This window comes from Podarcis raffonei, chromosome 7 (assembly GCF_027172205.1).
Source record: "Podarcis raffonei isolate rPodRaf1 chromosome 7, rPodRaf1.pri, whole genome shotgun sequence".
Classification (NCBI taxonomy): domain Eukaryota; kingdom Metazoa; phylum Chordata; class Lepidosauria; order Squamata; family Lacertidae; genus Podarcis; species Podarcis raffonei.
In genome coordinates, this window is record NC_070608.1 from 11,972,460 (window position 1) to 11,994,449 (window position 21,990).

Here is a 21,990-nt window from a genome sequence, read left to right on the forward strand (position 1 = left end):
ACACTCACTCTTGGGTTTGCCAGGTAATACATGAATGAGCTTAGCTTCCTCCTGGGCTCGTGTGCTTCCCTCCTTTTCTCCTCCCAGTCATGCAGGCAAAGGTGTTCAAAAGCTTTTTATTAGGCCCTGTTTGTTTCATCCACATAAGGGGAAATGGTCTATTGCTATGGCTTTTTTAAAAACAAGAACAAAAGGGGAAGGAAAATCTTACTTACAGTAGGTCCCATGCCTTTCAGAAAAATTATTGTAGGCCCAAAAGCTTTCAGAAAATTATAGTTTCAGGGGCATGCTTTTTTATAAACAGTTCTCACATCCAAGAAAAACTGGTGATAATTGTTTATAAAATGTGCCCTTGAAGACTTTTTAAAAAACATGTTGGGCCTACAATACAGTACATTTCTAGTACCTGGAGTGCTCATCCCCTCCCTTCACAACATTTTTATTGCCTGATCAATTGTGCTGTCTCAGTTTTGTGGTGGTTTCAAAGCAAGCCAATTTTAACCCATGTTTTATGATGCTGGCTAACTATGCTTCATGTTAAAAACTTAATCCCTGGTTTGGATGAAATTCAAGCTGAGTTAGCCAAAGTGAAAGCTTCCAAAGTAGTTCTTCTTGGCTGTAGAGGAGGAGAGGGAGGAATGTGTGGACCCAAAAAGAGGATTAGACTCATTCACATAGCACTAAATTATACAGCACTGAATGCACCTAATGTTCTCTCTCAATAAGTGCATGTAGTTCACAGTTGGTATGATGTGGATTTATGATAAGGATCTGCCATGTCTGTTACCCAGTGGATCTTTTTCTGTGTCTGGTGCTTGCTTTGCTTATTAAGTACTGCTCAAAAATAATGTTCAATTCAGTGGAGATTCAATTTTCAGTAGTGGCACTATTTCAGATACTTAATATTCAGAACACATACTCAATACTCAGAAGCCAGAAATGCCCACTGATGAAATCATACAGATTAACTAGTCCAGGAACTTTAGAAAGGCTGTTTCATACACGAGGCCAGCGGTTTCCCCAACTTTCACACACCCCCGCCCCCTCGGACCACTTGAAAATAGCTGAGGGTCTTGGTAGACCACTCAATGATTTTCTGTCTTTTGTAGCACTTGCAGTGCACTATCCTGGATGCTGTATACTTTTTAAAATTGTAATTTATTGCTTCTTTTACTTCTTATATATTGTATTTTCTTGTATTACAATGTAAGAAATAAAAGAAGCCAGCAAAATTTAATACAATACAGTGGTACCTTGGTTCTCAAACTGAATCCATTCCGAAAGTCCTTTTGACTTCTAAAAACGTTCGAAAACCAAGGCACAACTTCCGATTGGCTGCAGGAGCTTCCTGCACTCAAGTGGAAGCCGCAGAAGCAGCGTCAGATGTTCAGCTTCCCAAAAAAGTTCGCAAACCGGAACACTCACATTGCGGCGTTTGGGAGCCAAAACGTTCGAGTCACAAGGTGTTTGAGAACCAAGGTACGAATGTAGTTGTGCTGTGTTTCATCTTTAACTACAAATCCCCAGATACACTGCAAACTACATGATGAAGCTTGCAGACCAGTGGTGAACCATAGACTCCAGTTTGGGAACTCCTATACTAGGCCATATGACCATGATGTTCAGAAGTGTACCACCAGCTTTGTTACCCAGAAAATCATCCTACACAAATGCCATTTTTAACTGCACATTTTAAAGGCAGCCAAAATGTATTTTGGGTTCTATGCACAAAAAAGTATACTAATTATTCTTGAAGCAGATGGTCTGTTTATTTAACCATAAAGATTACATCTTTGTGAGAAGTTAACAAATGTCCACCTCTCATGTTGAAAAAACGTAAACTTGTATACTTGACATTGGAATTTCATTTTCTCTTATTCTTACCATGTAAAGGAACCGCTGTCCCACAGGCTCATCTCAGGGGGTCCAATTGGACCCACAAGGTTGTTTTCCCCAAACCACACCCACCTGCCCTTAGCTGACATCAGTCATGACATCAGTTGGTGGGCATGAGGATGGAGTTAAAATTCTGCTTTGGCTCAACTGAGATCGCATGCATCTAAGGGACGCGGGTGGCGCTGCGGTCTAAATCACTGAGCCTAGGGCTTGCCAATCAGAAGGTCAGCGGTTCAAATCCCCGTAACGGGGTGAGCTCCCGTTGTTCAGTCCAGCTCCTGCCCACCTAGCAGTTCGAAAGCCTGCCAAAGTGCAATTAGATAAATAGGTACCACTCCGGCGGGAAGGTAAACGGCGTTTCCATGCGCTGCTCTGGTTCGCCAGAAGCGGCTTAGTCATGCTGGCCACATGACCCAGAAGCTGTCTGTGGACAAACGCCGGCTCCCTCGGCCTATAGAGCGAGATGAGCACGCAACCCCAGAGTTGTCCATGTCTGGACCTAACGGTCAGGGGTACCTTTACCTTTACCTAAGGTATTAAGATTTAACCCCGCTCATAAACTGATGATCAAGGATTAAATCTTGTTCAGTTTCTAGGATATTATGCAAACGCTTTCCAGATTCAGGAAAGGGTTTACATGGAAACCGCTGCTCAAAGGAAGGTTTATTCCTTTTGTTTAAGCAGGGGGTTCCAACGCAAACCCCTTTCTTATTCAGGAGGGTATTTCCATTGGAATCTTGCTTAAAATGAAGGGCTGTCAAATGGCTCTGTTGGGAACAGGGATGTGCAGCCCAAACAAATATTTAACTTCCCTCTTGACAGCTGCCAAGCAGGGGTTAAATTCTGTTAAATTCTTCAGGAGGATGGGAGAAAGCTGTGCTTTGCCAACCCTATGATTGGTGCTTCCAGCTGGCTCTTTGGGTGCATTGAAACCCAGCATATGGGATTTTGAGAACTGAGTGGTCCTGGTTATCTTCAAATTTGGCACGTGAGTCTGAGCCTAATGAGGAACTAAATAGTTTCCCCACCCCAACACGGACTGAGCTAAGTAAATAACTGTTTTAATTTAAGTTGATTAATAGTCCACAGACCTTTAAATGACAAAACAAAACCTTCACAGATATTTGATTCCATACATTTGAGTGGAAAGAACCCCTAAAATACAGAAAGACCTTCCAACAGAATGATTAAAAGTTAAATATTATGATGGGAGGTAGTCCAACAATATCTGGAGGGTCACAGGTCCCTATCCTTCCCCTAGCTATGTACTATAGCATTGGCAGCTTTATTGCGAATCCTAGTAACATGTATACACACTTTAAAGAACACTAAATTTATTTAGTTAATAGCTAATTAAAATTAGCAACATAAGGGTGAGGTTGTGAACCTGGTCGTTGCTAAGATTATACACCAGATACTACAGTACTGTTACAAGTGACCTGTAATAATTGATTGGCATCTGTATGTCAGGCAGATTCTTAAAGTATACTTAAACTGGCTTATTTCTTCATAAAAGAGCAGTTAAATTAATAATTAAAAAGAATTATAAATGAATATAATGGATACATTCACATCTGTATTCCGAGTTTCTTAGTAGGATGAATAGGAGGGGTGACCTCAAGATTTTGCTCTGTTTTGTGTGTGTAATTAAAATCTATTTAGATTTTCAGCAGTGGTTGCAACTTTCATGAGAACAAATCGGAGTAAGATATACTTGTTTACAAGTATATCATTAGAATGCAGCTATAAAATAAAAAACCAATCTTGTGATATTTTGTTCAGTGACAGCATTATTGATTGTGCTTCTAAATTATGAGCATCATTCTTCATTTAATTCTGCAAACAAAAGAGCAAAATATCAAGCTGGTGCAATATACAAAACATTTCTTGGAAGTATGTTTTCCACATGTATAATTCTCTCTAATTTCATATTAAAATTTGGCATTTAAAAACTATAAAACAATGGCTTAGTTGGAACCTTGTAATCACATTCAAGTACATTTGGAGCCCAGGGAGAAAATTTAATGTAAGGAAACAAACTGCTTTGGGGCAGAGGAGTTGGGCCTTCTATAGAAACACAAACAGCAAGAGCCATGTTAAAGGAAGTAGGAAAATTGTAGAAGAAAGACTTGGTGTAACCTTAGGGACACTTCACAGTACACTGATGTGTGTGATTCCTAATTGACGTGTTTCAAAATTGAAAGCCTTTTAGTGAGCAAGAAAATTCTGAGTTATAAAATGGCTCACATGAAAAAGGTTAAGCATCTGTTCCTCAACCTGGGTGTCTCTTTCTCTCACAGTAGTATTCTGCTGCTTTTCATTTATTTATTTGTTGTTGTTGTTGTTTTTAAAAAGGTCAGGGTTTCATAACAAACATTTGTGTGTATTTTGCCCCTTAATTATTCTTTAAGGTAGTCAACAAATGACTTTACTCATGAGATGTTTGTAAAAAATACCCTGTAATACTGAGCCAGATTTTGTGGAAATTTGGAGAGGCAGTGATCAATTTTAAAGAAACATTTGTTTATCATTTAGCTAGTATTCTTATTTTTTCTAGTGATTAAAGATGTGCATTTTTAAGGAAAGACCTTGTTTGGTGTTTTTCCCTTAAAATGAATATTTTTTTATAGACAGTGTTCCATTATGGCTTTATGGCATTTATACAGTAATCAGAATAATGGATATTGTCCTGTCAATTTGTAAAGAATTAATTTGAATTAGGTATGGTCTTTTTTAAAAGAAAAAGAAACCCCCAAAGCTTTAATCCTAGATTTCTAGTGGATCTTCCTTTGCTGCTTTGCCAGCGTTGTTCATGCCCCTTTTGTAAAAACTCTTTCATCCTATCCCATAAAGCTATTCTTTTCCACCATAAGGACAGAGCTCCTATATACGTTATATTGACCTTTGGGGACTGCATGCCAGCAGTGGGTGTGGCCACCCCACATCCTCACATGCACGCACAGATGCATCTCAACTGCACCATGGAATCCTGGTTATATGATTGGCACAAGGTCACCCAGTGAACTCCGTGGCCGAGTAGGGATTTGAAAATCTCCCAGGTCCTAGCTCTAATCACTATACTGGTTCTCAAACATGTGGCCCCCTGGGACTGAACTTCCATCATCCCTGATCATTGACCATGCTGGATGGTAGGGCTGATGGAAGTTGGAATTCAGCAACATCCATTCAGATCCATTTTTAGGTTGTTGTTGTTTTGTTTTGTTTTGTTTTAAAGAAAAAGCTTTTGATTGTATGGGCAGATTGCTTTCTGAGACCACCTCAACCCAGTATTGCTCAGTTTTTATAGAAGGCCATAACTGCCCATAAGGAGAACATCAGCTGATATGTTATATAGCACTTGCAAGCTATATTTTAGAACCTAGTTGTTCACCAAAAGTAAGAATTTGTAAATTAATTCAGATGCTACTTTCCACTTGATATTAAGGAACTTAACCCAGGAAGAGCATGGCATATTAATATCAATCAAAACTTGAAGATGTGGAATCTCTTCGGCTTTGAGCCTTGCTCTGCTAATGGAATTGCAGGAATTAAAACTTGAGGAAGAGAGGTGGTAAAATATAGGCTGAATATTAGTAGAAATAATCTTTGTTTCAGATTCACCAGCAGCTTTATGAAAACGCTTTAGCTGCGGAATGGTTATCCTTCGTTGCTTACCAAGCTAGTCCTTCTTTTTCCCTTTTTGTGAGGAGTTGTGAATCATTTGTCCATTACCCAGCAAGCATTAGCTATGAAACATCTAAACACAGCTATTTCTACAGATGCCTATCTGTGCCTTTTCTACAGACTGAAATGTTGGAATAAAGAGACTGCAAAATGCACATGAATATACTCCTTTTAACAAATGCTGTCTTAAAATATTCTACTTTTTTCTTCCTATGCTGCCTTTGCCTTTCCTGATCGAAGTCTAGGAGAGTAAGTCAACGCTTTAATGAATCATTGCTTATTGTAGTGAATTTGTACAGCTTTTAGTAGCTGCATTCATTCATTCATCGGCGGTATATGTGTATCTATATATGCATACAGGCATGCACACACTTGTATACATTGGATTTCATTCCACCCCTTCTAAACCATCAGCTAAACCAATTAATATAATTTGGTAAAGCTAGTTAAATAATGAAAATATTTGCATTACAAATACACTTTGGGTGTATAGCTTACTTGATTCTTCTATGTGCAGTGTTTTGCCAAACATTTTTATTTTTCCGCAAAAACGTTCTGGATTTATTTTTTTTAGTAACACCTTCATCGCCTTGTGAAAACATACCATTATCCTTTACATGCTAAAGAAAACTGTCCATGTAAAAAGTTGGGACTGTTGTTCAAAGCAAGATAACTGTGTTTTTGTATAGCGGTTCTATAAATGGAGGGATTGAAATGGTATTAAGAAAAGAGGGCTTGAAAACTAATAAGGAAAAGGAGAAGCATTATTTGTTCCTTTATGTTCTCTCTAGGATTCACAGAGCAGGCAAGGAGGATATAGTATGCACCAGCTTCAGGGAAATAAGGAATACGGCAGTGAGAAGAAGGGTTATCTTTTAAAGAAGAGTGATGGGTAAGTACTTAAGAGCACAGTATTTGATAAGTGGTATCAGCCAGTGCTGTAAAATGTATGGTGAGGGCCCCTGCTGTACCGGCATAAGTCTTCTATTTTAGCTTATGATACAGTGGTGCCCCGCAAGACGAATGCCTCGCAAGACGAAAAACTCGCTAGACGAAAGGGTTTTCTGTTTTTTGAGTCGTTCCGCAAGACAAATTTCCCTATGGGCTTGCTTCACAAGACGAAACGTCTTGCGAGTTCTTGCGAGTTTGTTTCCTTTTTCTTAAAGCCGCTAAGCCGTTAATAGCCGCTAAGCCGCTAATAGCCGTGCTTCGCAAGACGAAAAAACCGCAAGACGAAGAGACTCGCGGAACGGATTAATTTCGTCTTGCGAGGCACCACTGTATTGTGAAACATTACATTACAGTAATACCTCCGCGAACGTCCGCCTCGTCTAGCATCCATTCCGACGAACGTCCGCAGCAAACCTGGAAGTACCGGAACGGGTTACTTCCGGGTTTGCCGCATGCGCAGAAGCACTAAATTGTGCTTCACGCGTGTGCAGACACGGCGCTTTGCCCTGCTTCCATTCCAGGGCTCCAGAACGGATCCCAGCCCCAAAGCAAGGTACAACTGTACTTGAAAACTGACTTAAGCTGAAATCTTCTGAAGTGCCCAAAAGTCTTGTAATTGTCCAGGGAATGACCTATTAATTCATTTACCATTCAGAAATGAACGGAACTGGGTGATCTTCACAATATTTTGCATGCCATATCCGTGCTGCTGCTATCATGTGAAAATTATTGATGTCGTTTTTGTCTTAAGGTACTAGGAAAATTAAAGGATCAAGCTTTAAGTACAACAAGTAGTTGCAATAATATTCCTAAAGCTTTCCCCCCCCCCCCATTCCACATTCCTTCCATATTTAGCCTACGGAAAGTTTGGCAAAGAAGAAAATGCACTGTCAAAAATGGTATTCTGACCATATCACATGCAACCGTAAGTAGTCTTTTATACTGCACCTTTTATATTCAATTATACCCCAACTGCATTCTGCTCCAGTTAAGGCTTGCACATAGATCTAAACTATCTTCTTGTATAGTTTGGTCCCTAAAATATAATTAGCATTACATTGAAATTTACACAAATTTTAAATTTAATATTCCACTCTGTTGGGTCTCTCTCAAAACCGCTAAAAACACACAAAGTAATGAGACATTTTTATTTTGTTGTACTTTTTACGTTAAGGATGGTGTTTTTAAGTTTCCCAGCCTTCTATGAGCTGGTAGCTTGCCTCTCATTGAGTACACCTTGAAATTATATACTGTTGGTAAGTCTGCTCTCTAGTTTTGGTAAAACTCTTGAAACAGCTGCTTCTTCTATGTCACTTTTCTCAAGTTAAAGAGGGTTTTATACTACCCAAATTCTGTCCTCCAATCTAAGTAATTAAAGGTTTGGAGTGAAGCTTCTCCCTTACTCAAATAGTTTGGATCTTAACGGTGGTGGATTTTCTTCTTCATGTTGCTTTTCGCTGACAAATAGGAACTTTTTGAACAGTCGTCTGTACCTCTTGCCATTTAATTAGTGGTTACCCTCCACCACTCATACTACTATTTCATTCTGCATCTTTAGTTTTGGTATAGCTTTGTGCGTTAATAGCAAATGTGAAGCTCCATCTGAATGTACGCCTGTGTCCATTACTGATGGTACCAAATCTGGTTAAACACTGTGGCCTTTTAATTAGCTGTAATCAGACACAGGTGGCTACAGATGCGCAAGTGTCTCATGATGGCTGCTTAATTGGAAATGCTGACTTCACAGGGTGAGCTGTTAGTCTGGTGGAATTTGCAACATAGTAAAGTCTAGTGTAACCACATCACTGATCACCCACCTTAAATGTGCTGAGGCAGTGCTTTGGCAATAGCAGATGAAATGAACAGCTCATTCTGGCAGATGATAATGAACAGCTCATGTGACAGAAGACATCCCATGGATCTTTTTTTAAATTCCCATCACAGGGTTGTTACTCATCTTTATCCATAATAAATAAATAAGCCAGCTTTTCTTCAAGGAGCCTTTTCCTTTATGGTACAGTGTTCAATAAGAAAAGTGATTTCTTTATATGCCTTCCCTTAAATGGGTTCTAGTCATTGTACCAAATGTCAAATGCGAACATGGTTGTTTTCACAACATGTTCATACAGCAGCAGATTTTTTTAAGTCTACAAATCAAGTGTGTAGAATTTGTACACGCAGGTCCCGCTTTATGAACGCTCACTATGCAGAAATTCACTTATCAGAACACAAGGAATTGGTACCCAAAGCTCACTATATACAATGCACATTCAGATATCCAAATAGAAAGCATTTTTCTCCTTCCTTCTTTGCCTTTTGCTGGTTATCCAAGGGGGGGGGGAGAGAATCGAACAGCATTTTTTCAGGGGTTTCTGGGTTTTTTGTGTGCTTTGGGGTCAAAGTTCCATGGTCAGAAACACATTAGAACTTTTCCCATAGGAATTAATGGAAATCATTGACTCATAATGTGAATGCTCACCCATTGAATGATTTCCAGGGAACACATGGTGCTTGTAAAGCGGGATCTGCATGTACATTTGACTTAACATGGTTTTATTTTGCTGATGGGATTACATGACAAATTTGCAGAACTTTCAAACTGATAGGAAAATATAAAATATATAATTAATTTAAAATTTTGCTTTGCTCCAAAGAGATGTTTACTTTCACCAGAGTTAGATTGTGGCTTGATTCAGGTTTAATGCCAAACCACGACTTGTTATTACAAGAATGAGCCTTATCCTCTTACGTTGCCCCTCACCTCACATGCTTCACTTTACATCAACCTTGGAGAAACCATAGTTTGTCATTGCATCCAAACTAGCAAACAATTGTTTGTGCGAGTCCTGCGAACCAAGTTGGAAAACCAAATTGTAGTTCGCTAGTTCAGAGGTTAGTTGGATACTAGCAAGATAATAATAAAGTTAGTAACCTAGCAGGTGCATTTTATGCTAGAAAGTTTTGGTTTGTCATTGCTTCTGAACAAGCCCTTGGTCTTTTTAAATCTCTGAGATCATGTTTTACATTTGTTAGCAAGATAACTGGCAGATGATTTTTGGTTGAATCATCCTTTGCCTCCCCCATTTTTTTCTTTCGAATAGAGAAATCTAAGTGGTCTTTGGAATTAGAAAAGATATTCAGAAGTAAGTTGTTGTTTGTTGTTCGTTTTTATATTCCTTGAGTAGTCATGTTTCATGATCATGGAAATTAAGATTTTATAAACTTAAAGGCTGTATAATATAGCCATGGATGAGAGATCAAGTGCACCCCCTCAGGCACACATTCTGTTCTTCCGCTCACTCAAATTCCCCTCCCTTTTTCAGTGCTAACTATGGTTGTGTCTGCATTCCTGGATGCCAAGCAGAGTTAATTTTCAACCAGAGTTTGTAGTTCTGAAACAACATAAGAAAGCAGGTTTTAAATGTAAAATTCAAGCTAGCTGTGTGGAGCATTAAACTTGATGCATATCTAACACTTGTCATAATTGGCACTAAAAAAGGAAAGTGGGAAACGTGAGCAGGAGATGGAAGGATCAATATACATTTGTGAGTGAAGGAGGTAAAAGTTATAGATGTTTTTTAAGAGAGTGGGGGAAATTGCATCTATTCCCAACCCATAGTCATCTGTAGTCATTTCTGAGGTATTGGCCCTTCTTCCAGAATCAGCTTTAAGATGTGGCATTTACCATCTTGGAGTTAGACCCAAAGGGTTGGATCCAGACACACTCAGAAGAATTCCACTCTTCCTGGAGGAAGAAGTGGCAACATTTCCCAATTCTTCTTTTCTCTTGAAGCCCCTGGTACCCTCAGGAAAGCTGCTGAGAGGGCCGTAGAAATATTATTGAGCTCAGCCTTACTGTCATTTAAATGTGCTCCCAGCAGAATGACTCAATAAATCTCTATATTGCCTGTAAGTGGTATATCAATCAGTGTTATATCAAGGCAAAAGTTTGGATTTTGATTGATCGATTGATCAGTGATGGACTCTTGCTGGCTATGCATAGGGGTGTAAGATGTCCAGAACATGTAAATGCCTGTCTCTTCCTAATTAAATAATACAAGGCACACTCTTATTTGGTCTACTTTATGATTCCCCATGCTCTACATCAAGCCCTGACACACCTCTGTATCTCAGGTTGTCATGCATGAGTAGAAGTTTGGATATTTTAATAATGCTTATTCCAGCTTTACAGTATTTTCATACGTGAGACATCTCTTGCCTTACTTTACACCTGGTTGTTATTAATACAGCAGTGAGGCATTCATGATGCAGATGAAGATCTTTGTTAATGTAGTCTTGACATTGTTAGAACTGTTGTAATAAAAACTCTTTTTTAAAGTGGTCATTTGTGAAACAGGCTTCTCAGGTGTTTGCCCAGTGCAGGACTGGATGTTTTGGTGTAGACATCTGTAAATGAAATTTTGGACAGTGCCGTATTTATTTTAAAGTTCTTGAAAATAGGGTTATTGGTAGCCTGAAGTGGAAAGGTTTTCTGATAGTTTTCCAATAAATAGTACGACACATTCCTTGTTTCTCTTCCCCTCCTGCTGCCTTTAAATATCACTTAGATGACTACTTTATCCTATTTTTTCTCTGTGCTTATGAAATGAATGCCAATATCTCATCCCTCTAGTCTTACGTAACTTGACTTTCATGATTTGAATTCAAAGGGTAAGGGGGAAAGATGTTAAATATTATAAAGCCTGACAGATTAGAGGCCACGAAGAGGGAGGTAAAATTGTAGTGGGCAGATTTTTCTGGCAAATATAGAAATAGCAAGTGGTCATTTAAATACCAAAGATAAACATGCCATTCTTTTCCCACAGCAATAATTGTTTTCTTTGCCATTTAAACTCACTGATGACATTGCTTTTAAGATTTTAAAACCAAACAATAAAGCACAATATTCATAGTTGCCAGCTATTTAAATTTTTGTTTCATACTTGCCAGGAGATGAAATTGAAGTGACATATGTCTGTTTTGCTCTTTTCTAGCACAGCTAAGCATTGAAATAACTTTTTGGTAGTTAGTCTTTTCTGGAATAACTGACCAAACGGTGACTTTTCATGACTGAAAGTGATGGTTAGTATCTCAGTATCTGGGACACACACACACACACACACACACACACACACACACATATCCATTGGATGGTGAAGTATGCTCTGATACAGAAAGCTTATGCTGTAATACATTTGTTGGTAGTTTAAGGTATCATGGGTTTATTTCGTCATTGTTAGATACAGAGCTAGATGCTAGGTGTTGAGCTGCTTAAGAAAACCTAACATTATAAGTAGCTTGAACCACCCAAGACAACACATTTAACTCAGTTTTAAACTGTGCCCTGGCTTACATCCAGTGACTCTAGCTGTTGTTGGTTTGGATAGCTTCTGAAGCTACCTATGGAGAGCTGCTTCAGCACTATTGACTCCTTAACTCACTCACCCTTTGTATTCCTAGAAGTAGAGGAAGTGATTCTTCTGTTTAGATCTCCTCTGTGAACAGTTTATGGCACCAGGACCTCCTGATGGCAAGAGAAAGAAAACGTTTTAACCTGTTTTTCACATAATATCACCTTTCACAATTTCCAACATAGAAATAGCTTACAGCTGTTCAAATATGAGCAGTGGGTGGTAATCAGTAAAGTTTTACTTAACATAGACCCATTGAAATAAATGGACTAGACTTATTAATGGTCATTAATTTCAGTGGGTCTGCTCTGAACAAAACTTAGTTGACTACCACCCAGTGTATTTTGGTGTTTTTACAGATCGGAGGTATTAGAATTTTTCATTTTCTTCTGATCATGCGTGTCATACAACCCCAGCTTCTCCAAGCCCTGTGCTGTGGTGCAGGCGAGGGAGTTCCTAGCCAAGGTTGAGTGTATTCCTCTGCTCACCCACTGCTCCCTTTAGACCAAGGTGTCCCAACTTTTCATACCAAGTGGGCAAGGTCAACATTTGATGCCTTTTCATGCCTCCAGGACCCTGTCAGAGCCCTCCTGCCTCCTTCCCAAAGCCCATTGGCTCACTTACCCAGCTTTGGGAAGGCGGCACGAGGGCTGGGGTGGGGGAGTATCAAATGTTGTTGAGGGCCACCCAAAAAGACCTTGAGGGCTACATGCGGACTGTGTATTGGACTGCCTTCTTTAGACTTTTGCACTGCCACCAGGTAGAAAAGTTATTTTATTTTACCATACTGTCTTATTACCAAGGCAGCCTAAAATCTTCTTTGTTTCTCCTCAAAAACTACTCAAGGTTTGGGGTGTAAATTAATGAAGCAGAGTTAAAAGTTTGCTAAAAAGATAAAAAATAGTACCCTGTAGGGAAAAGGTTTAACCTGCCAACTTATGGACCAACCCAGCTCTGTAAGTGTGATGTTTGTATGACACTTCTTGATGCCCTTCCCCCTCCAGTGTGTCTCCTTTTTCTGCGAAGATGGCACCTTGAGGAGAAAGCCAAAAGCAAGTTCACATAGCCTGAGGCTATGTCAAGTGCGATCAACAAATTCAGGGAAGTTAAGGGGGATTAATCCCTATATACCAGGCATGTCCAACTTTAACCTGAACCCAAAAAAAGGGGGTAGATCACTGCCAGTTTATAACTCTGTGAGTAGATTGCAGTGTCTTGGGAGCTGGCCACCCCTCCTATATACAGGTAGAGCCTACTTTCAGACCATCTGGTCTTCAGTGAATTAACCACCATCCAATCCGAGTCCTCGACACATCCAGTTTAACAAGTTAATCCCGCCTGACTTTACTCCAGAAGTATCCAAAGCAGTTTACAAACAGAAGATAAAAATTCCTTATAAAACAAAAACAACATTAAAAAAATAGATAACGGATGATAATAATATAGTGCTGTGATACGGATTTCCGCAAAATAATATGTGTAAAGCACCCAGGGAGGTATTCTCCTTCAAAGGCTGTATTAAGTGGCATGATTTTTAAGCCTGTCTGGTTAAAGCATAATTTATTTTATTGTTTGCTTTTGTTGGTTTTCTTCAGCAATTTGTTTTTTATTTTTGTAAACTGAGGCTGTTTTAAATTTTAGATGCGTATACTTTGGAGTTCAGGAGGGGTAAACTAGAAGCCAGCATAGGCTTTGTCAGGAACTTGACTGTACTATACTACCCTAATTTTCTTCGTTGACAAGGTCTTATATCAATTGACATCACTGAGGCTACATTCCTATACCCACTTACCTTGGGAATAAGCCCCACTGAAAACGGCATGAACTTCTGTGCGGCTGTGTATATGATTGTGCTACAAGCTGGTCCAACGTGATATTTTCTTTTAAAAGCCCAGAGCAATACCATAAAGAAAAAATGCTATTTGTACAAATCTTTCCGACCGTGTTTATATGTAACATTTTTTGCTTTGAAACAGCAGTGTCCTTTCTCCCCAGCTGCGTATATCCATTATTTCCATTTTCTTTGGACTTGTCTGCTGGCAGTAATTCATTGAAACATCTGTGGAAAATAACCTCTGCAGACTTGTCAAGAAAGCATTTGAACATACATTGTTCAAGAGCCAGAGGACCGTAAACCGAAGAAGAAAGAACGTCCATGCAGTTCTGTGTGCAGATACCTGAGTCCTGAGATAAACCTACACACACAGCTAGTGAGGGTGGACATTAGGATGTGCAAGGTTTCGTACATCTACGTTAAGAAGAAGGGGACTTCGGATATGTCTTTGACTATTTTATTCATACAGACTGTTTGCATGGATGTATTTCACAACTACTCTCCAGGCAGAATCTCTTATTCTGTCACATGCAAGAGATCTGTGCCTGCTCAGAACAGCATTGAGAAATATCTAGATCCACAGCCCTTCATCACCTTGCGCAGGGAACTTACTCCCTTGTCTCTGATAGCTCAGAGAGAGATCCAAGGCACCTTCCTCAGTTTCTTTGTTACTGTTGCCTGAGTGTCATAAGTAAGCTTTCTTGAGAACCTCAGAATTTTTTCCTTATCTATGCCCTGAAATGGGACATGAGTGGCACTGTGGGTTAAACCACAGAGCCTAGGACTTGCCGATCAGAAGGTCGGCGGTTCGAATCCCTGCGATGGGGAGAGCTCCCATTGCTTGGTCCCTGCTCCTGCCAACCTAGCAGTTCGAAAGCATGTCAAAGTGCAAGTAGATAAATAGGTACCACTCTGGCGGGAAGATAAACGGCGTTTCTGTGCGCTGCTCTGGTTCGCCAGAAGCGGCTTAGTCATGCTGGCCACATGACCCGGAAGCTGTACGCCGGCTCCCTCGGCCAATAAAGCAAGATGAGCTCTGGGACCCCAGAGTCGGTCACAACTGGACCTAATGGTCAGGGGTCCCTTTACCCTTTATGCCCTGAAATAATATCTCTCATATCCCATGGTAGATCCTCCATTCTCCCAAGCATCTCCGTTTTGTGATTAGCCATACTTCAGCCCTCTGATTTTACACTATCAAATTCCGGTTCCAGACAGATCAGTCCCTATAAGGATCAGGCAAATGATTGGTGTGTGTGTGTGTGTGTGTGTGTGTGTGTGTGTGTGTGTGTATATATATATATATATATATATATATATATATATATATATATATATATTAGTAATATTTTGAATCCCAAGCTGGAATTAAGATTGCCGGAAGAAATATCAACAACCTCAGATATGCAGATGACACAACCTTGATGGCAGAAAGTGAGGAGGAATTAAAGAACCTTTTAATGAAAGTGAAAGAGGAGAGCGCAAAATATGGTCTGAGGCTCAACATCAAAAAAACGAAGATCATGGCCACTGGTCCCATCACCTCCTGGCAAATAGAAGGGGAAGAAATGGAGGCAGTGAGAGATTTTACTTTCTTGGGCTCCATGATCACTGCAGATGGTGACAGCAGCCACGAAATTAAAAGACGCCTGCTTCTTGGGAGAAGGGCAATGACAGGCCTAGACAGCATATTGAGAAGTAGAGATGTCACCTTGCCAACAAAGGTCCGTATAGTTAAAGCCATGGTTTTCCCAGTAGTGATGTATGGAAGTGAGAGCTGGACCATAAAGAAGGCTGATCGCCGAAGAATTGATGCTTTTGAATTATGGTGCTGGAGAAGACTCTTGAGAGTCCCATGGACTGCAAGAAGATCAAACGCATCCATTCTTAAGGAAATCAGCCCTGAGTGCTCACTGGAAGGACAGATCGTGAAGCTGAGGCTCCAGTACTTTGGCCACCTCATGAGAAGAGAAGACTCCCTGGAGAAGACACTGATGCTGGGAAAGATGGAGGGCACAAGGAGAAGGGGGCGACAGAGGACGAGATGGTTGGACAGTGTTCTCGAAGCTACAAACATGAGTCTGTCCAAACTGCGGGAGGCAGTGAAAGACAGAGGTGCCTGGCGTGCTCTGGTCCATGGGGTCACGAAGAGTCGGACACGACTAAACGACTAAACAACAACATATTAGTAATATTTATAAGCAGCAAAAGATCACAAAATATCTGTGTCATACAACATTCTATTTTCAATAAATAAATAGATAGCATCTTAAATCAGATGCTACCCATGAGTTAAACTCATCCTTCGGGCATCCAGTGAAATTTGTTACATCGTTGGAGTCTGCCTTAACTTCAGTGGGCGGTGTAATCAGCAGGATAGGTGGTACTGTTCTGAAGGACCCAGTCTAAGCTACCATGGAATGAACCTCCGTCAAACGTGGCACAACATAGAGGGCTTTTGCAGAAGATTACAGGCAATGACCAACTGACATGCGACTCTATGCATCACGCCAGACCCGGAAGTTACTTTAAAAATGGATAAATGGCCCTAGAAAAGCCCAGAAAGGGGGGGGGCACTCAGACTGCACCTAACAGTCCCGCAAACCTTTGCAAGTGCAGTTAGTTGCAGGAGCCCTTGCACTAGCCTTTGAGACCTACGGAGAGTTTGAGCAATGAAGTTTGGAGGGAGCAATTGTGATGTTTGCAGACTTTCCCAGTGGCGTTTCAAACATACACAGTTTCACTGACACTTGCGGTGGCTCAGAACGTAACCCCTGCATAAATGGGGAGTTGCCTGTATAGCGAATGGGCAGATACAGAGAGAGGACCCCTCCGATATCTTAGTCCCAAATTGTATAGGGCTTTGTGCACTAACGATAAAACCATAAATTTGGCCCCTGACATATTGGCAGTGAGTGTGGTTCCCTCAGCACTGGTGATAACATGTTGAAGGAAGGAAACCTTAGCCACAAGTCAGATAACGCTTTGCAGTAACTGCAGCTTCTGGACCAAACATTACAGCTCCATGTGGTGCACGTTTCAGTAATCCTAATTGTGAGATTGCCAATGCGTGGACCACTGCAGCTATTAATATTTCCGTCCAGGAAAGGCTGGAGCTGGTATTCTTACGTTAGGACAGAACAAAGAGAGAAAATGAGTATCCTGTTAATCCCCAAATATCTAAATATTTGGGCACCACCCAAAGACTTTGACCTAGCCCGTGAAATGCTTCCAATCAAAAGCATTTTTAAAAGGTTATTTTTGTGTTGATCAGTGCTGCATTATGTAATAGAAACTTTATATTCAGAGGGTCTAGAATCTGCACAGTCACACAAGTCTGTATTTGGGAACACCAGCTGCTGCTCATGTCATTGTGGATTTTTTTAAAAAAAACACACACCCTAAAACTGCATGAATTCGAGATAGAGATTATCATATTTTTGATCAAGTATGGGAAAGTAGAGAAGGAGTGAAAAGAAGGCATATAAATTGCTCCAGGGAAACATTTGCTGGGCATGTGAGACAAGATTGCAGTAGTTTGATTCCTTCTGATTTACAAATCTTTACTAGACATTGCCCCCCATGTGTTCAAACTTGCTTGCCAAACCAGTAGATACATATACTGTAGCTTCTGAATTCAGTTCTAAAAACAAAATTGAAGAACTGTTTGATCAATGCATTGATGCTTGATATGGTAGATGTTTCTCCTATACAGTCTTTAACAAAATACGTCATATGCACTACTTTGTATACTACATGCTGCATGCAAATGTGTTTTGCAGAATCTCTAGGGCTCCTTTTTCATCCCCAGGGAGGCAGCAGTTTGGAGAAAAGGGGCTCTTCTCTTTCCCTGTTCATCTCTTTTGCACCCCAAACAACCTTTCTGGAGGCAGGGTTTTTTTAGGGTTGTGGGAGGCTATCAGCACTTGATTACACTTTTTTGCATGTCACATTATAGTTAGGTACAAGCTGAATGAGACTGAAAACTAAAGCATTCATAAGGGATAACATAGCCAGAAAGTCATAACAAATGGATTACTCGGTGTTTTGAATCAAAATAGGTTTTCTTCTGATAAATTTTCTTTTAAAGAAGTTTGAATGAGATGGCAAATATGCAGTTCTTCAGTTCCATAATATGCTTATATTTCAGCATGTAGATGAGTTGCTGCACACAAGGAACATAAAAATGCATGGAAGAAAATGGAACATCTGTATATTGTCTCTGAATCAAGAATGCTATAAATAACTTTTCTCTTTCAGTCAAACAGGCAACCAGCTAAATTGAATTTGCTAACCTGCCAGGTGAAACCAAATGCAGAGGACAAGAAATCATTTGACCTGATATCACGTATGTTATCTGTAAAGTTAATTAGCCTATGTATTGTAGATTTATATGAATTGGGTTCTCATGCATAGTTATTCTAAGTTGCATATTTGCTTCGAAATCAGCCCCTCCAGATACTTCTTATAAGTGAGCTAACTTGTATATTTCTTAATGTGATCAAAACGCTGTCTTCTGAAGTAGATATTTTTAAGGGTTGATGATTCATTTCAGCGTATGTCCTTGGTTGCCAAATAGGCTTGGCTAACTTAAGGCATGAAAGCTTCAATAATCTAATGTAAAGCACAGTGTAGAATTCATTTCATATGTTCATTAATTTTCTTTATGTGTTTGTGTTCCAGATAACAGAACATACCATTTTCAGGCAGAGGACGAGCAAGACTATGTTGCGTAAGAATATTTTTGTTCCTTGACTCAGTGCAAAATGTTTGCTTGCAAAACTGGTTTTAAACTGGAGGCAATTGCTTACTACGTGCACCTCTCCCAGCAGAAAACCAATGGGAACTGCTTGCCAGCCACATTTGCCATTTTCTCTTTACGCCTTGTATCAGAGGAAGCTAAGAACCCAGCCCATTGCAGCACACTCTATTTCCAGTTCTACCAGAACTGGTTTTCAGGGGAGAGTTGCCACTGACACCTGCCAATCCCCTTAAGAATATAATGTCATGAATTTGATAGCCCTTTCCCCTCAGGTGATTGTACTGATGCTTTCTTTCATAGTATGAAATCGTATTATTGCTTGTGCATAATTTTAATGATTTTTTTTATAAAGAAAATGATGTTCAAGGCTCTCCGTTAATTGCCTTGTGCTTTTACCAAGCCCTTCATTACCAGTTCAGTTATTTATATAAATTAAATAAATAAATAAAAATAAATGCAGTTGTAGAACACACCATTCTGTTTCTCTGCCAATAGTACCAGAGATAAAATCGTTGGTGGAAAGCTTTTAAGTCCCGTTCCCTCCCTTTCTGAGCTTTTCTCTTGGGTGGAATCTACACACGTATAAAAAAAGTTTTGAAAATGCTTTTTTTTTTTTAAAAGGTTTTTAAAAATGCATGGAATTTTCCATAAGGCTCACCATTGCCATCTAGTGTCACATTTTATATTACACTTAAAACACACTTAAAATGTTTTATTTGCAGCTGTATAGCTGAGCCCCTAGTCTTTGTTCTAGTTTTTCAGATTGTTGCTTATCTCATGCCCTTGATCTGCCACCAGTGCTTGCAGAAGCCGGTTTTTAGGATGCTGATTTGCAGCCAGTGTGTGCGTGGGCTATAGACTGCTATAAACTGGCTCACGTCATTGCCCTTCAGAGTTTAGCACTTGGTATCTGTACTGTCAAAGGGAAGTTCTCCTCTCATGCTTAATAGCCTACTATGTTGGCAATAACCTGAATTTCATTACTGAAGCACACACGTTTATTCTCCTGTTACTCTGCAGTGATATATACTCTATAAAGGATGAATCATATAATTTAAAAATACTTTCAGTAGATCGATTTTTTGTATATTTCATAAGGGGGGGGGTAGGAAATCATATTCTTCCCCAGCCCGATGTCAAATGAGTCATGCCCCTCCTGTGGCCTGCAGACATGATTTGATTCATTGGCATTCATCTGTCCATTTTTATGCCTGCTTTCCTTCCTTGTGAGGGACGCGGGTGGCGCTGTGGGTTAAACCACAGAGCCTAGGGCTTGCCGATCAGAACGTCGGTGGTTTGAATCCCCACAACAGGGTGAGCTTCCGTTACTGGGTCCCTGCTCCTGCCAACCTAGCAGTTCGAAAGCACGTCAAAGTGCAAGTAGATAAATAGGTACCGCTCCGGTGGGAAGGTAAACAGTGTTTCCGTGCACTGCTCTGGTTCGCCAGAAGCAGCTTAGTCATGCTGGCCACATGACCCGGAAACTGTACGCCGGCTCCCTCAGAAAATAAAGCGAGATGAGTGTCGCAACCCCGGAGTCGGCCACACTGGACCTAATGGTTAGGGATCCCTTTACTTTTTACCTTCCTTGTATCATGGGCAGTAGACCCTTCTGAAGCAGGTACTTACAGGAGCAGTTTTGAGTTAACGCTTTGCCTTTACTGTTACCACTTTTTCCCCGAGGCTAGGACTAGTAAATGGGACTTCATAAGGTGTAAATTCACCATGTGATTCCTATTCTCTGTCATCTGTCATTTTGGGTTGCTGCAACAGACAGCCTGGGCCTGAAACAGCTTTCTTCCAGTCATACAGAGAGAAAATGCCATAGCTTGTGCTTGCCTGAGCCCACCTACCCTTTGTCCATATATAGTTTTGCATGGAAACAGCTTTTTGTGTTCTGTGGTCCCTCTGAAACAGGAAGCTTGGGCTACACTTCCTCTTTCCATACTTCTAGATTAATGTGCAAGGGAGGGGGAGGACGCTACAGGGAGGAGATAGGGGGAATAACCTGTTAGTTAGAATTTCCATCAAAGAAGAAGCAGAAAAAGATTGTTCAGCTCGCCATGAAAACTCAAGCTAGTGTAATTTCACATTAGCTATAACACAATCCAACAGAACAAAGTAATGGCCATTCCACTGTATCTGCTGTGGGTGTTTCCTGCTCAGAACAGTGTTTAACACTTTCGATGCTACATTGGCCGTTTTAGACTTGCCAAATAAAATTAAGGTGCGTGGTGAATTTAACAGCAATAAATGAATCAAAACTAATAGCACGTTTCTGTCTCAGAAATTTAACACATTACAGAGAATTGCAGTGCTGTTTGTTCAGCTCTATTTTGTTCGAGACAATTACTTATAAATGAAACAAAATGGCATCATGTACCTTTTGTGATATTTTGTTTACCTGGTTTGCAATATGCTCGATTATTATTTGGAAATGAGTTCAGTTTTTTAAACATTTCATGATATACCTCATAAAGTAATAGGGCAGCTAAAATGTGCCTATTAAAATGAGGTTAGATTTTTAATTTGGGGATGGACTGGTTACTGACCAGGGGTCAGCAAACTTTTTCAGCAGGGGGCCGGTCCACTGTTCCTCAGACCTTGTGGGGCGCTGGACTATATTTTGGAGGAGAAAAAAAAGAACAGATTCCTATGCCCCACAAATAACACAGAGATGCATTTTAAATAAAAGGACACATTATACTCATTTAAAAACACACTGATTCCCAGGCTGGATTTAGAAGGCGATTGGGCCAGATCCGGCCCCCAGGCCTTAGTTTGCCTACCCATGGGTTACTCAGTTGGAGAAATGTGGCAAGTCTGTTTTAGCAGACTTTGCTAAGGTTGGTGTCCACGTATTCTTGCTCGCTCTTCTTGAGTATGTTTTGGATTTTGTACACTTTTGTTTAGTACTCCTTTTCATGTATCCCAGTACATTAGTTTCCTATTCTTTCCCATTTCAACAGTTCTTTCTGGCAGTCTCTTGTCCTAGCCTGGCCCAAGCCCAGATGCCTCTGGCAAATGTACTTTTCTATTAAACTAGCAGATCCCACCTATATAAGTAAATATATTTATTCATAGTAATTAAAATATAACACCATTAAGTATGGTTAGTTACCATGCAATCCAAACCCTGATCCACTGTGCTTGATGGGGCACCTTAGCACACCTGCACAGGTGGGCAGACAAAAGCTTCTGGTGATAGCCAGAAGAACCCCCCAAAAGGGGCATGGGTTGGCAAAGGATCTACTGGATCCTGAGCCAGCCCTTCTGCCAATAACATGGGCCTGATCTGGGCTTCCCTGCTGCACCAGCCTCAGAGCTGGCACAGTTTAGTTAACATTAAAGTTAGCTATCTGTAGTGGGAATTGGGGTTGCTTATGCGTAAAACTCCAAACTGCTCCAAGCGGATTGTATAGCTAAACCTTTCCATAGTTTGACAGCCCCTT

The 21,990-nt window shown here is 40.3% G+C and overlaps 1 protein-coding gene across 3 annotated transcripts in view; it reads left to right on the top strand.

Annotated features, from left to right (window-relative positions):
• The window catches only part of ASAP1 (ArfGAP with SH3 domain, ankyrin repeat and PH domain 1), a 149,430-nt gene that overhangs the window by 95,586 nt on the left and 31,854 nt on the right, over positions 1-21,990 (top strand). For all 3 annotated transcript variants that reach the window (XM_053395300.1, XM_053395298.1, XM_053395299.1), the window contains 4 exons: positions 6,372-6,472; positions 7,387-7,456; positions 18,037-18,124; positions 18,460-18,508. In XM_053395300.1, coding sequence (XP_053251275.1) covers positions 6,372-6,472; positions 7,387-7,456; positions 18,037-18,124; positions 18,460-18,508 — 308 coding nt within the window. The remainder of the gene's footprint in view (positions 1-6,371; positions 6,473-7,386; positions 7,457-18,036; positions 18,125-18,459; positions 18,509-21,990) is intronic.